At 36.2% G+C, this 17,240-nt stretch overlaps 1 protein-coding gene across 1 annotated transcript in view; it reads left to right on the top strand.

The window, feature by feature from the left end:
• Window positions 1–17,240, top strand: part of DIAPH3 (diaphanous related formin 3) — a 254,424-nt gene that overhangs the window by 113,095 nt on the left and 124,089 nt on the right. Inside the window, exons 19-21 of the mRNA XM_059831346.1 lie at window positions 1,319–1,414; window positions 2,251–2,345; window positions 12,013–12,114. Coding sequence (XP_059687329.1) covers window positions 1,319–1,414; window positions 2,251–2,345; window positions 12,013–12,114 — 293 coding nt within the window. The remainder of the gene's footprint in view (window positions 1–1,318; window positions 1,415–2,250; window positions 2,346–12,012; window positions 12,115–17,240) is intronic.

The raw sequence follows: 17,240 nt of genomic DNA, 5'->3' as shown, positions 1-17,240 counted from the left end.
ATTGTCCTTAGAAGAACATTTTTTAAGAATGACATAGCTCTTGAAGATCTCTCTTAAAATTTACAGAAGTAATTTCAATTTAAGGAAATCCTCTTGATAATTCATGTTACATCAAGTTTTGTCAAGAATCAACAGTGAGCTAGAAATTTTATTCCTATGTCGTCTTGACAAGAGTTCTCATCTATATCCACCTCTTTCTGAAGTCAGTAGCATATACTTTTATTACAACATATTTTCTACTTTCAAATATTTGAAGCATGCGTCACTTAATTTGGAACAATCACACTGTAAAAGCTTGGAAACTAATTGCAGTTGTGAAATAGTATAGAGAATTAGATGAACAATAGTAATATATTGGGTGAATAACATTTGACAGTGAAGATTTGTGCTGGGGGAAAAACAAAAAGAAAGAAAGGAGAGAGAAAAAAAAAAAAAAAGGACAACCAGATTGGCTTTAAGGAAAGATTTGTGTGGTTTTGGTCTTTTTGTTTGTTTGCATAATAATTGGAATGGTTCCTACTCATACGTTATCAAGCCTATGCTGTTATTTTAAGTGTAATTCTTATGACAATGTGTGAATAATGACAAATAAATTCAGCTTACATAATGCATTTGGGAGATCCTATTCTTAAGAATTATTTTTTGAAAAGATAGAATAAGCCAAAATTTCTGGCAATGTTGATGTACATTTGTATGATCGCTTTGTCTTTGTGGTATTTTATAATGTGATTACATCGTATATTTAAAAATACATCTTTTTGGAGGAGATAAGGAAAATAGTTACATACTCATTTATATTCTAAGATAATGTTAATTTTTTAATGAGCCAGTGGTCTCTGATAATTTTGATTCATATATTTAGCAGTCACAAGAATACTTAAATTTTTGGTTGGTTCTGTATTGCTCAGTGTTGAGACATATTGACATATCTTCTTTAAGATTTTTTATTGTTAAAATCCAATTCAGAAAGCTAACCAGGGCAGGCTGACTGAAGTATGTTGCATGGTATTTTAAATGACTTTCATGACCTCAGACCATTTGTTCAATTAACATAAGCATCTTTATCAGTTTCTATATATTGAAAAAAAATAATCTTGTTCTAGAAGGCTAACATGCTGAAAATTTGACTGAAGAGCAAAAATTTTGAGAATATAAGCAATAAATGCAAAATCTCTGGGTTTTTTGCTGTATGTTCTATGATATGTTATTTTCTTTCTGAATTGACTACGCTTGACAGCAAATATGTTTTCCGAATTCATTAATGTTTTCTCAAAATACTAAGAGTTAACAGTGAGTGTATTTGTGTTTACTTCGGCAGTAAAAAAAGAGGAGGAGGATTTTGAAGAAAAGAAATCCATTAAGAAACGAATCAAAGAATTAAAAGTTTTGGACCCAAAGATTGCACAGAATCTGTGTAAGTAGATTCTGGTTTTATGCCAAAGTAATGTTGTAAAAAAGTTCCATAAAAATGTCTTTCTCTCTTGTCTGACTGCCTAGTAATGACTTTTTTTTAAAGCGTGTGAGAATATGTGCCTATATGCATATTGGCGTTAAGTCCAAGTATGTGAGTTCATACAACTGAAACACATTTAAAAAGACCCAGAAAACAGTTAAAGGTTATCCCTTGTTTAAGACTGAAATTATTCTCTTCTGTATATATTGAAGTACAAGCATACAGCTATATATCTAATTATCTATCTATATTTTCAACATATTCATCAAGGAATACTGCCTACCCTGACCCCTCCCCACCCCTAGCAAAAAAGGCAATAATGTCCTAAATGCCAGCAGAGATAAAATAGGAAATGATTGGATTATGGTGAAGGAATAAACAGTGTTTATAAGAGTGTTGGGGTTTTTTTTTTTTAACTGTTTATATGTTTTTGGTTTCTCATGGTGCTTTTTCAAGAGAAAGCTCTGACACCATTGGAAAAAAAAAAAGTGTAATTGTCATCTCAGCACAAAATACTGTGACAGCAATGATTATCCTGCAGAGTATACTTGTCACTGGCTGCTTATGGAGGTCTTCTGTGATGCTGGATGTTGTGCATAACAAATGGATGAGAAGCCTGGAATTGTAGGAGAACAGTAATTAAAAATACATTTTAAATTGTTTTCTCTTATCTATATTACTTTGCATAGTGTTTGTTAATCTGTAGATGCTATAGCCTGTTTAATTAGTGTTTTGTAAGTAGAAAAAAGATTGTTGTTGCCTTGCTTTCTTCATTATGTGATGAACCTTTGTTTTAGCAATTTTCCTTGGGTCTTTCCGAGTGCCTTATGAGGAAATAAAAATGATGATATTGGAAGTAGATGAAACACAGCTGTCAGAATCCATGATTCAGGTAAGGAAAATGGCACTTTGAATCCCAATATTTCAGGGTAAGCTTCTCATTAAATAGAAACCTGTAGCTAAAACCCTCTTTTTAACATAAACTTTTGGTTAATAAATCACTGCAAGAATCTTCTTTTTTCCTGTGAACGGTAGTTTTTTTTTATATTTGTGAAGCGCTTTTTTTATGAAAGCAGTTGAATTAATATTCTCTATTTTCTGCATTCATATTGTCCACACCTAAATTGAGATTTTTTTTTTTCTTTGGTATATATTTGAACAGCATATGAGACTCTGTTTCTTCCATAGTTACTAATTTTTTCTTTAATTTATTTCTACTTCTGTCTCATCTTCAAGAATCTGTTGTTCTGGTCAAAAACTAGGTGGAAAAAGGTTTGGGTTGTTTTGTTGGCTTTTTTGTTTGTTTATTTGTGGGGGTTTTTTTGTTTGGTTGGTTTTGTTTGTTTTTTTCCCCCTATCCTGTTAGAGCTGATAGAATCCAGGATCTTACCTTAGGGCATGCACAGTGACCACTTTTCTTCCCTAGAGTTTATTTGGATACTGTTTTCCCTTTCCTTGTTCAAAGCACAAAATCAGTATGATTCTGCATGGGGACAAAAGAAATTGGAAGTTCGTGTTCTTCAATGCACAGTGTTATTTAAGGATTGATAAGTTGAAGAATTTAATAAAATAATTTAAATACAAATACTACATTACAGAATCACTGGAAAAAATAATTTGGAAGGGATGTCTGGAGGTCTTTTGATCCAAGCCCCTGCTCAAAGCCAGGTCAACTAGAGCAGGTTGCTGAAGGCCTTTTCCCGTTAAATTTTTAATATTGCCAAGGCTGGAGACTCCATAGCCTTTCTGGACACCTTTTCCAGTGCTGAACTACTGTTACCGAAAATTGTAACCAAGAAAACTCTCCAAACCAAATGATAGTTTAGAAAGTCGACATTGGTTTATTGCAGCGCTGGGTGCATGGGGGATTTCTCCTCCTAACATGCACACTGGGTTAAAATCATGACAGGTATTTAAAATGGTTAACAAAGTTAGTTATGCCTACTGGTCCTACCCCTTAACTAACTATTGGTTAGTACCTTTCTTACTTTATCTTAAAGATACAGTTTGCTTTTAATTCACTACACATTCCCAGAGAGTAGGGGCTTATTTGGGTTGGGGGCATTTTCTAGTTAGGAGGTGTGGTTTTCACATTATAATGAGATTATAATGAGGCAGGTCAACCTTAGGACACTATTTTGGCACTCTGTTTTTCTAGAATTTGTCCTTGTATTAATCGTTATTGTTAGTCAGTGGAAAGTTAGTGGAGATAGTTTTTATCTTTAGTATGTTTAAATACCAGGTACCTTCGTTACATTGTATCTTCTTTACATTCTTTCCGTTCTTTTTCACTTATTTTTGACCTTGTGTTTGGAGATGTTCTGTAACACTTTCACTCCGTGGTGAAAAACCTTTCCTTGTTTATATAACTGGAGTTTTCATTGTTGCAACTTGTGACCTTGGCCTTCTGCTGCACACCTCCAAGAGGAACCTGATTGTGTCTTCTCTGTACCCTCCAGTTGGGTACCTGAAGACCATATTAAGTTCCCCTGAGGCTTGTTTTTTTATGGTTCAACAAACCCACTTCTCTCAACCTCTCCTTGCCTGTCATGTGCCGTGTTCCCCAGTCATCTTGATGGACATCCATTAGATTTGCAAAGATATGTCTTTAGACCAAGATTGTCTGTCTTTTGGACAGGACTCCTACATACTGTGATGAACTTTAAATTATTGCTATTATGGCTAATAAATGTTAAATCATAATCATTGTCAATGTACTGGTCATGTGGCATAGGTTTCAATTACAGAGGATTTAGATAGCTGATCTCTACAGCATACCTGAAAGTGTATTAGAGACATGGGTGCCATTCCCTACTGAAACATCCAAGAAAAAGTTAGATTTTTCAGAAACATGTATTTTTTTTTTCAGGAATGTTGATTAGTGAAGAAATAAATACAGGTAATAGAGAGAGTCATAAAATGAGTTGTAACATTAAGGCTCTTTGAGATTCAAATGTGTGACTTGTACTGCAACATGGAGCAATTTGTCAAAACAAGGCAAGTTTATATTTGTGTACTTTGCTTGCAAGACAAATTTCCACCATATTGGAATGTCAAAGTAAGGTATTACTGAGGAGGCTGTACAATGTTCAGCATGCTCCTTCCCGCATGCAATTTGGCCCTCACTTCTTGTTACCTGGATTTCAAAGCTCTATTGCAACTCTGTTTAGCTATTTGGACTTTACTTTCCCTTAAAAGGAGCTTGCCTACTGATCGATTTGAAGAATGAGATGTTACTCTTAAGAAATATTTGAAGGAACAAACATAAGCCATCATCTCCAGTGACAGTATATATAGTGATGGTATAATTCTCTTTATTTCGTTCAATGATGCAGTTAATGTTGGCACTGAAACTATTACTTTAGGGTTATTAGGATGAACAGAGCAGTTTACACCTCTAAGCTGTTTGTTTATCCTAGTTTGCACTTAAATCACTTTTCTTTTTCAAGGTCGTCTTCATGCTCAAAAGAAGCATGATGTGTATCTTAATTTTATTTTATTTGGAATAATAGTAGAAATTCTCTAAAATAGCATGAATAGGTGAGAGATGGAATATGCTATGTTGTTATGTTCAGTTTGAACTCTGTCTCAGATAGTCTATGCTTGCTCTGAGACTCTCATGCTATTTGACCTTAGCACTGTTTTTCAGTGGTGAAAATTAAGCTTGTTAACAAAATTAGGTCCTCAACAATATCATGAAGCAACCTGTATATACTAAATAAATATTTTATATTAAAATTATGAAAAGCTGGCATCTTGATAATTTCTATACGTATTATTTAAAGAAGGGAAAATATTTTTTTTACATCTAGTCTTTGGGGAAAAACATCATCAAACTGTTAATGGGTAGTTAATTAATGACATACTTTTATGTGAACATACGGTAAATATTCCATCAGTTGCAATAAGCTGAGAAGAAAAAATTTACTTTCATTGAGAATTGTTGACTTTTTTTTTCTTTTTAATTTCTTCGGTGGACTGTTATTTCCATTTCAATGGTATATACCTTGGGATAAAGAATGCCTACTTCTCTGTATATTTAAAATAGCTAACACAACCTAGCCCCACTTTATTCTTTATGCAATAGGCATGGTTAACAATAATAGGAGATACTTTTTGACACTATGCTGATAATCTTGTGACTCCTTTAATTGGTATTAACAGTAGAGTATATTGAAAGTCAGTGTATCCAGTAACCTCTTTCTAGATATTGGCATCAGAATTGAATCTAAAATATTTTTGACAGCATTTGAGTCTTTTTGTGTTTGCTTTTGGAGGGGAGGGAACAATTTTATTTAAGAAAAGGACAAGAGAAGTTGAAGAGCCAAATGCGAGGTGAGGAATCGTGTCCTAAAAGAGGACAGTGACGTTAGCAGCCTCTGTGATTGAGTGAAAGTCAGTGTAGCAGAATACAATTGATAATGCTCACAGTATCCTGTATGAACACAGTCATATATATAACAAGGCATACTGTTAGAGGATGGCAGGTCCCACATATTGGTGGTTTTTTAAGCATATAAATGATTCAAGAGTATAGACTGCATTTTTTTGCAAAGTGATTAAACACTTGCAGGCCTAAATCAAATGGAAAATTCAGTAGGACTGAGGCTCCAAATTTACTTTGCAAGTTTGTATGTAATCTTTTTTTATCAAATTGTTTCATCCAAGTTTCTTGTTTTGGGCTAAAACAACCCTGTAAGAACTTTGAAAAGGGGACCACCTGAGTTTAAACTCAAAAAACCACTTAAGACACCCATCTTTCTTTGGAAGTGGTAGAATAATGTGCCTCATCGCTTTCAAAATTTGATATCCACCTTCACATATGCTTCGGTTACTAAACAAATCTACCTATCCAGCTGTATGTCTCTATTTCTACCTTTAAAAACCTTCACAAGTATGGGTAATGATCATGCTATGAAAATGTAGTTCTGTGGATTTCATAATTCTGAGAAGAGCAAAAGCATACATAGGTTTGCAAGCATATGCCTATTTTTATTTGTTTATATAAGATACCTTAGATATTATGGTACTTCTCCTTTCTAGAAATTTCTTGCTTTCATCAGTTTTTTTTGCTGGCTTTAAATATTGTTCAGTGTCCCCTAATGTCACAAGTTGGATTTGTCCTTAATCCTGCTCTTGTTATGCTTAAGAAATAAAATGTATCCTCCTCTCCCTTTCTCCAGTTAGAAATTAAATCTAGTTCTGAAAGACGTAAAAACTCCAAAAGTCAAGTTGTAATCCAAATAGTCATTGACTAATTATTGGAATGTTTCTTGTGAGTTAGTAAAAATTCTTTCTCCTGCTTATTCTCTGTTTTATACTCAAAATGCGTTTCATCTCTAGCAGTTCAAAAGCTTTATCTGAACACCATAAAACTGCTTTGATATCAGAGCCTCCTCCAGTCTTTAGGGTTTTTTTCCTGATGCTGAATATTGAAAACAATCATCCAACGCTTGACTGTTTCTGTTTTTTGAAAGTTTTGTGGTCAGTTTTTCTACAAGTGAAAATTATTTTAGCATCAAACGATAACATTTTAATCTCAATAAGAGTAAGAATTATATATTTAGAGCTGCTTATATGCATATTGTGTGTCAAGAGAAAAAATAAGTGGGTTATGAATTTCTAATTTAAAATGTATCTTTTTACACTCTGTACCCTTTCATTTTTGCTCAATGGTACTGATTTAGTGCTGGACATCTTCATCCATAATTAATACATGTTTTCTTTTTTACAAAAATATTTTCCAAATGTAATAATGGTAAGGATATATATGACTACCATCATAAATTCTTCATGCTCAAAGTCAGTCTGGCCATGTCCAAATCAAGCTCCATAAAATTTCAGTTTACATTGTTATTTTAAGTATCATCATGCATTTTTAATAGTTCCTTTTTTTTCCTACCAAAATCCTTATGTGAGCATGGACCCTCTGTTGAAGCAGTCTACTCTTTAACTGTCATTTACTCTTCCTTTGGTTTATTTAGACCTTTGCTTGTAAGGCTAACTTTTCTGATTTGCTGACTTTACTTTCTTGATAAACTACTTGATCCTTACTTTAGATATGACAAAATATTGTAAAACAAATTACTTATCGTAATCCTTAGAATCAAAGTAGGATTTCATTTCTTAAAACAGTAACTATTTTTACACTAAAACAAAACAGTGATAAAGGACTGTCTAGGTCTTTTTATCCATTAGAAAAAAGGTTTGATAAATGCTAAACTACTGTAAAATGACAATTGTTACAAAAGCTAAAAGATTGAGTTATAAAAAAATAAAAGAAGTAGTATTAAACAAAATATTCAAGCTGCTTTTAAAAAACTTTTACCACTTTGGTTACATCTGTTCTTTAGTTACAAATCTAGTATTTTCACTCCTTAACAAGAAGAATATCTGTACTGTGATCCAACAGTGTTCTTGCAACTTGAATAAAGACCTGGGGCTAGCTTTGAACTAGCTAATACAGGTTCTGAAGATAGCATAGAGCCACTGTGTTGACTACCAGTTTAGGGGATATATATTTGGGGTACTAGTTAAAGAGTTGAATTCTTTCTTCTTAAATTAGGGAAGTATGTTAAGCAAAGCATAGCTATGACTTTTTTACCTTTCTGGACCCAGAGAGATAATTTGTATATCCTAACGGGCTGAATTTCCTGTAGAAGAAGAAATTAGGATCTTTTCTGGACAAAATTATGGGTTTATTTTAAGATTTTTCCAGATGGAGATCGTGTTCGCTAACTTAAGTAAATTATTTTGTATTGATTGTATATAGAATCATAGAATCATTTAGGTTGGAAAAGGCCTTTAAGATCATCAAGTCCAACCGTAACCCTAACATTGCTAAGTCCACCACTAAACCATGTCCCTAAGCGCCTCATCCACATCTCTTTTAAATACCTCTAGGGATGGTGACTCAACCACCTCCTTGGGCAGCCTATTCCAATGTCTAACAACCCTTGCAGTGAATAATTTTTCCCTAATATCCAATCTAAACCTCCCCTGATGCAACTTGCAGCCATTTCCTCTTGTCCTAACACTTGTTACTTGGGAGAAGAGACCAGCACCCACCTCTGTACAACCTCCTTTGAGGTAGTTGTAGAGACCTATATGGTCTCCCCTCAGCCTCCTCTTCTCCAGACTAAACAACCCCAGTTCCCTCAACCGCTCCTCATAAGGTTTGTGCTCCAGACCCCTCACCAGCTTCGTTGCCCTTCTCTGGACACGCTCCAGCACCTCACAGAATCATTAAGGTTGAAAAGACCTGTAAGATCATCAAGTCCAACCATCAACCCAACACCACCATGCCCACTAAACCATGTCCCACAATGCCATGTCCACATGTTCCTTGAACACCTCCAGTGATGGTGACTCCACCACCTCCCTAGGTACCCTGTTCCAATGCTTCACCACTCTCTCATTAAAGAATTTTTCCTAATATCCAGCCTAAACCTCCCCTGGCGCAATTGGAGGTCACTTCCTCTTGTCCTGTCGCTAGTCACTTGGGAGAAGAGACCAACACCCACCTCTCTGCAACCCCCTTTCAGGTAGTTGTAGAGAGCGATAAGGTCTCCCCTCAGCCTCCTCTTCTCCAGGCTAAACAACCCCAGTTCCCTCAGCCACTCCTCATAAGACTTGTGCTCCAGACCCCTCACCAGCTTTGTCGCCCTTCTCTGGACACACTCCAGCACCTCAATGTCCTTCTTGTAGTGAGGGGCCCAAAACTGAACACAGGATTCAAGGTGCAGCCTCACAAGTGCCAAGTACGGGGGCACAATCACCTCCCTACTCCTGCTGGCCACACTATTTCTGACACAGGCCAGGATGCCGTTGGCCTTCTTGGCCACCTGGGCACACTGCTGGCTCATATTCAGCCGGCTGTCAAGCAGCACCCCAGGTCCTTTTCTGCCCGGCAGTTTTCCAGCCACTCTTCCCAAAGCCTGTAGTGTTGCATGGGGTTGTTGTGACCCAAGTGCAGGACCCGGCATTTGGCATTGAACCTCATACAGTTGGCCTGGGCCCATCGATCCAGCCTGTCCAGATCCCTCTGCAGAGCCTTCCTCTGAACAGAGCAGATCAACACTCCCACCCAACTTGGTGTCGTCCGCAAACTTACTGAGGGACTACTCAATCCCCTTGTCCATATCATTGATAAAGACATTAAACAGAATGGGCCCCAATACTGAGCCGTGCGGGACACCACTTGTGACCAGCTGCCAACTGGATTTGACTGCATTTACAACTCTCTGGGCTTGGACATGCAGCCAGTTTTTTACCCAGGGAAGAGTGCACCTGTCCAAACCACGAACAGCCAGTTTCTCCAAATGAATGCTGTGGGAAACGGTATCAAAGGCTTTACTGAAGTCTAGGTAGACTATATCCACAGCCTTTCCCTCCCCCACTAGGTGGGTCACCTGGTCATAGAAGGAGATCAGGTTGGTCAGGGAGGACCTGCCTTTCATAAACCCATGCTGACTGGGTCTGGTCGCCTGGTTGTCCCATATGTACTGTGTGATGGCACTCAAGATGATTTGCTCCATAATCTTTTTGAGCACCGAGGTCAGGCTGACAGGCCTGTATTTCCACGGATCCTCCTTCTGGCCCTTCTTGAAGATGGGCGTCACATTTGCTAATCTCCACTCCACTGTAGGTTAGCCAGGACTGCTGCTAGGTGATGGAAAGTGGCTTGGTGAGCTCTTCCACCAGCTCTCTCAGTACTCTTGGGTGGATCCCATCCAGTCCATAGACTTGTGGGTGTCTAAGTGGTATAGCAGGTCGCTAACCTTTTCCCTACATCACCAAAACTATTTACTTGCAGAGTAATAAAAAGATTTTGACTTAACAGAAATGTCTGCTTTTTTTGTTTAGTAATGGGGAAATGCTAGTTAGTGTTTCTGATCCTTTTCCGAAATATGGTAGCAGGTATTGGGATATCTGTGTTTGTTAGACCTGATTTAGTGTTAGAAGGATTGAATCTTTATTTCCATTCAGAAGAGTGATCTTACCAGTAGACGAGGGAGTGTTTTAAGAAAGAACACAATCTTTTTCTTGTTTTCTTACTATGATGGAAGCTTAGTCACTGTGTAACCAGGAACACAAAAGTCATAAGATAAGGAAGAGAGCGGGCTAGAGGGACCCTATCTCTTGCCTTGTAGTTATAGTAGTCGTCTTGGGAAGGGACAGAACTGAGCTACTGACTCAAATTATATACCATAATTAAATGTTTGAGAAGCTTTCTACTTCTAGAACCTCAGAATAAGCATTTTTAGCTAACCTAGCTGATTGTAATTCGAGTGGAATTCAGGTGCCTAAGTGTAAGTGTCTATACATAAATACAGGCGTCGAAGTGCTCAAGAAGCTCCAGGGAGTCTGAGGATTCTTCAGATGACAAGCTTAGATTCTCTTACCTGGGTTCACAAGATATTAATTTGTGTACATGTCCAAGCTATCCATATGGACTCCTGAATTCAGCTGAAGCTGAGTCCCACCTCTGAATTCCTACTTCTGGCAGGTTTTCAGGCTAAGTAATGTCTAACGGGTTTAAGATTTTGTTTTAAAATACTAGAAAATAAATTATCCATTTTCAAAATACCGTTTGTCTAACATTAATTATTGTTGCTGTCCTTTAGATGGATACATTACAATTGAAATTCTTGTTCTATTTGCATCTTAGTGTTCTGTTTGCATAGTGCCTATCAAGCATATTCTTTCTTTAAAAGTGGTTGTCGTGGTTTAGTCCCAGCCAGCAACTAAGCACCACACAGCCACTCGCTCACTCCCCCCAGGTGGGATGGGGGAGAGAATCGGAAGGGTAAAAGTGAGAAAACTCGTGGGTTGAGATAAAGACAGTTTAATAGGTAGAGCAAAAGCTATGCAAGGAAGCGAAGCAAAACAAGGAATTCATTCACCACTTCCCATCAGCAGGCAGGTGTTCAGCCATCTCCAGGAAAGCAGGGCTCCATCACGCCTAACGGTTGCTTGGGCAGACAAACGCCATTATTCCGAATGTGCCCCCTTTCCTTCTTCCTCCCCCAGCTTTATATACTGAGCATGACATCATATGGTATGGGATATCCCTTTGGTCAGTTGGGGTCAGCTGTCCCGGCTGTGTCCCCTCCCAACTTCTTGTGCACCCCCAGCCTACTCGCTGGTGGGGCGGTGTGAGAAGCAGAAAAGGCCTTGACTCCGTGTAAGCACTGCTCAGCAGTAACTAAAACATCCCTGTATTACCAACACTGTTTCCAGCCCCAGCCCCATACTAGCTGCTATGAAGAAAGTTAACTCTATCCCAGCCAAAACCAGCACAATGGTGTTTAAAATAAGACTATGGAAATGTTTGTAGAATCAGCAAAATGTGCTAGCTAGCAGTATTGAATCACTTGCTTTTTACACTCTCAGTTACGTTAATTTGTGCGTTGTTTATTTACATTCTACTGTCTTCAGGAAGGAGTATTGTCTTTGGAGTGTATGGTAATGGTGCGTATGTGTAATATCATTTGCCTACCATAATACAAGCAACATGGAATCTAAGATTTTTAAGCCTATTTCATTTTTCTTTATAGAATTTAATAAAACATCTTCCTGAACAAGAACAATTGAATGCATTGACCAAGTTCAAGAGCGACTATAATAATTTGTCTGAGCCAGAGCAGTTTGGAGTTGTGGTGAGTTCTGTTTTATCGCTTTTTTTTTGTCCTTTCCTGAAATACAGTTTTAGTATAATATTATAGAAACAATACCAGCTGCTTCTTCCGAAATGTAAGGAGGTTCCAGACTGGGAGAAGAGTACAAGTGCTGCCTTTTAATCGGACTTGTAGTGGAGATAGCCATGCATGTGGAAGGCCTGACTGTTGCAATATTACTGTTGGAATGATCTGGGATTCTCTTTCTTCAAAAAAAGTAATTTAGTTAAAAAAAAAAAATCAGTGGTATTTTCTGTGGCAAAGTTTCACTGAGAGATACAGAGCTATTTTTGAGTTCCTATAGCTAAAATAGTTTGGCTTTACTTTTGTTTGCATTAATAAATCTTAACTTTTTCAATTAAGTTTTCTACACTGATGTTTTTCTTTCTATTCTCCATGTAAATGAGAGGAAAATACTGTAGTTATCGCCATGTTAACCTATTCTGCTTCCTTCCTCCTATGTTTTATGGTACATTCTGTCAAGAGTACTTGTAGTCACTTTTTCCATTCCCAGCAGAAGAAACATGTATAATATCTCCCAGGTTGAATTAGCAAAGGAAGACTGGAAGAGAGAAAAGAAGATACTGCTAGTTCAGTACTGGCAGCTGATGGTTTTTATGGAAATACAGTTTGGATATAATTTCTATGTAGCTCATAATTCATAATTATTCATTATTTCATCCAGACAAACACAAAATAAGGTTATTTCTTTTCCTGGGTGCATATATCTATATAAGTCTGTGATTTTTCTTGTCTACTCTTAGCATTTCAAGCTAAGATGGTAATTGTTAGCTTCATCTGGGAAGATTCCCCTGGGAGGGAATAATTCTTTTAGTTGTATTTGTGGGCTTCAGGAAAAGGAGTATCATGTCTTTGAAACAGTAGGCACTTGCTGTTGGTAGTTATCTGAGCGGATATCAAATACCTGTACTTAAATATTGGAACAGCTGGAGTACAGGTATGGGATATAAGAGCAAGTGCCCCCTATTCTGAATCCACTGAAGAATGTTGGTCTGGTCAGGAGACACCACTGCACTGAATTGGCGTCAGTTACAGACGTGACATAGGCAGTCTTCTTTGAGTATAGGTATTTGTAAAACAAAACTAGCTCTCAACTGGTGCTTTTGCTGAAAGCTGTTGCCGCTGCTCATTTTCGATCTGTCTTTAACAGGAGTAACAGTCATTGTACATTTAATGTAATGCTGGTTTCTGTGCTCTTGGGATACTTCTAACTACATTCTGGGAGCAAGAAAAAAAAGAGGAAGAACATCACTCTTTTTAACACTTTTATTCATTTTCTGAGGTTTTTATATATAGTTTTCTGATTGAAGCCAAATTATCAATTTCTCTTGGTCCAAATTACTTAGTTAAAAAAGCTAATGAAATCTTTTGCTTTTCATTTCTTGTTGAGGTTTTATCAGACATTCAAGGGATCTATTTATAGTTCATCGCTATCTTAACTTTACTTTGTTTGATTAAGTTATCACCACTTATCTCAAAACGTCGTTGAATAGGTCTCTGAGATCCTTTAAAAGAAGTATCCTCCCTCAACAAAAAAAATCCAGTCAAAACATATTTTTTTATTTTATGAGATGTGTTATAATATTTGTTTATTCAATTCAGAAAGTAGCAGTAGTTTCACAAAGGTCGATTTCACAATGGTAAGTTTTAGGTTTGTTTTAAGCCTAGTTTATATTACAGAGCTTTAGAAAGAGAGAAACAGGTTAGCAGTCAAATCTACCATGACCAACAGAATTCAACCTTTTGGTGGTGAGAACTGGGAGGAGGCTGTGATAATGATTATGAGGTTTGAATCAGTTCTCCAGGTGGAAATTTTGGTCTAAATCTGTAATTTTATAAATGAGAGTTTCTACATTTATTTACTTAATTGTGGTAATCAACGTAAAGTTAAGATGCATCAATATATTAATGTCTCTTAAAAAAAAGCAAAACCACAAACCACATCAAAAAAAAATACCCCAAACCCCTGAAGAATCACTTCAATAATTTTTAAAAATAATTTACATTGACTTAAATTGTACCTTCTGACTTGTTAAATTTTCTTTAGATTTTTCCGTGGTTTCAGGCTTTGAATGCTTTTTTTTTCTGACTTGCATATTATTTCTCTTTCTTGAACATGGACTAATACTGCAGCTGATATACAGTAGATGCTAATTGTGTGTCCTTGGAATATATAGTCCGATCTATGTATACAAATCTGGCTGACCCAGACATTTAGATGACACTGTGATAAGCAACACAGGAAAAGAGGAGAAAGCTAGTATTGGAATATTTTACAAACTTTGTCAAGCTCCCTTTTCTGTGATTTTTTTTTTTTTTTTTCTTTCTTATGCTATTTGGTGCCACAGATGAGAAGTTTTTCTGTGCTTGTCAGAATTGGACCTTCTTTATGTAAACATTTTTGGTTTTCATGTTTAAGTTTTATGTAAACATCAAACATTAGTTTTACTTTTAAGCAATAATAAAAAAAATAGAGTCTATTCTGGAAATGAGCTCTATAAATGAGCTCTATATTTTTGTTCAATAATATTAAAAGTTCATGGGTTTCCAGAAAATTTAATATTAGAAAACTGAAAGGTTAGATTGTTGATGTAGAGAAGAGTTCATATGTATCAGTCTTACTGAGAAAAATTCAAGTGTCCTGTGCTGAATAAAGTAGACTGAGCATGATGCTTCTCCCTGATAACCTTGTTTCAAACTGTGTCTGCCAGGATGAGAGAGATAAGCAACATGTCTAAACTTCAGCAGCTTCATTTGAGGAGTTATGGCAAAATGCCAGTAAAGATGGGTTTACACCCCTAAATTTGACCATGAACTGTACTGGCTGAGGAGCAGACACCTATTTGACTATGCCAAATCATTCCAGCAGTAATATGTATGTAACTGACTCTTTGGGGAAATACTTATATAGGTCAATTATATGCAGGGTTATGCATTGTAATGGAATTAGTAAAATACAAAGTTAAGTAGCAAACATATCTTTTACTTTATTATCAAGAATAAACATTGATTCCAAAAAAGACATTCAAAAATTAATTCCACATAGGTGAAAGCCTGCTTTGCTATTTTTATTTCATATTTTAGCCTCACCCAACTGACAAGTCTGTCTTTTGCTCTTTAAAAATGTCAGACTTACTACAACTGGACATACTAACAGGAGCCCTCTAATACTTAACATAAGATGTCTTCTGAAAATAAACTTGGCTTATGGGGAAAAAAGAGCCAGACCAGTAGCACTATAGGTCAAGTTTTGCTGGATGTGGCCCAACTGATTTGATAAATTTGTCTTAAAAAATTGAGTCAATGTGATAATTCAGAAAAACATTGCATTAAATAATAAGAGTTCTTATATCTCAAAAGTTGGTGGAGTTTCTTTTCTGAAGGAACAACCAGATTCCCACTGAACAGTGCAAGTGTGTGCTTTCCCTAGTTTTCCATGCAAAGCATTAAAAAAACCCCACAAACAAAACCAAACCCCATAATTAGGCACAATTTTTCTAGTGTCACACCTTCTATGCATCTACTAGAGCTGACTTCAGAGAACAAGCTACAGTCAGTTTTTAACATGAAACATTTCTCTTGGAGGGGGGAAGTTTTGAATAAGTCACTTTTTTCACTCTTTGAACATGGAATCTTATACATCTGCTTTTCAAAGTTCTTCAATCTCCATCAGGCTGTCTTGTATCTTTTGTTTTGTTCTGGCTGGGGAGCCAGCTGAGAACATTTTACTCATTTCTTTAAGAACTGCTGTTGACACAAATATGAATCTTCTCAGTATAGCTGGTTTTGGTTTTTTTTTTTCCTTAGAATTGCTGTTTTATGCCTCATTTTTTGCTATTCTTTTCAAATGAGGAGAATCAAACTTAAACACACAATAAAAGATTTTCAGGTTTATCTTTTAGTTGAGTAGTGTCTTGTAGTTATGGTATTTCAGAGAATTCGGAGATCCCATGTTAATTTGCTCTAAAGTTGTGATTAAGGGAACGACTAAACTATTTGACTCCCAAGGAAGAGCCTAAGTAGTGAGTAAACTGATAATTACTACTTGTGTGATAATAAAAAAATTTATAATGGAAACATGGAAACCTTCTTTTATCCTTCTGGCTTTGTATTCAAAGTCAAGATTTGGTACTCCTAAAGAAACAGCTAGACACTTACTGAGATACTGGCATGCTGTGACAGTTACAGTATTGTATGTTTTACTTCAACTGATGTTAATTAACTGTTGTTGTTGGCTTAAAGACATTGAGGGCATGACTCTAAACAGTTCAGGTTTCCTTCATGAGTGTGCCTTGTGGTTTTGCGTGTTTGTTTGGTTTTTTTTTTACCCCCCCAGTGACTCTATGGGTTGCTTTTGTGGTTTCTGCAATTATCCTCTTCTTTTTAAGTTATTTTGCACTTTTATGTTTTCTGTTCATTCAGCAGTAAGTATAAAATGAATGCTTTTATTATCCTTATCTTCTCTTCCAGGCTTTAGGTTTTCTTTTAGATAAACTGCTTTATTTTCCTGTATGTTCTTTCTTTCACTTATTCCAGGCTGATGTCTCAGAACATAGATATTATCACCTATTACTGTGGAGTTTGGTGTTTGGTTTTTTTTTTTTTTTTTGGCTTGCACACATCCATATGAACTATTTTATGAAAACTACATTAAATCTGTTCATCTTATTAAGCACTTTAACTTAACTTCATAGTATTATCTTAAGTTGATGTTGTTTTGAATGCTGTGTTTTGTTGGTCGAATTCTTGATGAAGTATGCTTGTGCTTGCTGACATTTAAATACTCAATTGCATTTTGGTTTACTATAGTTCTTGTTTTGTACTTGGTTTTACTCAGTGCAATGAACTGCCTCCTAAAGTAATTTAATCTTCGCATTATTTTCTTGGAGGTTTCATTGGTTATGACTGATATTGGGCGATATAGTCTATAAAACCTGTTAATGATGAGGATTGTGTTTAGAAATGAGTAGTCATATGACAGCACACTTGCAATGTGAGACCCATCTAAGTTGAATGGGACTTCAGCTAAATGATTGTCTTGGTAGGTGATTATTGACAGAAAGTTGGGGTTTTCTGGTGGGTTTTTT

Source organism: Gavia stellata, chromosome 1, assembly GCF_030936135.1.
Source record: "Gavia stellata isolate bGavSte3 chromosome 1, bGavSte3.hap2, whole genome shotgun sequence".
Classification (NCBI taxonomy): domain Eukaryota; kingdom Metazoa; phylum Chordata; class Aves; order Gaviiformes; family Gaviidae; genus Gavia; species Gavia stellata.
This window is presented reverse-complemented; position numbering and strand designations above follow the sequence as displayed.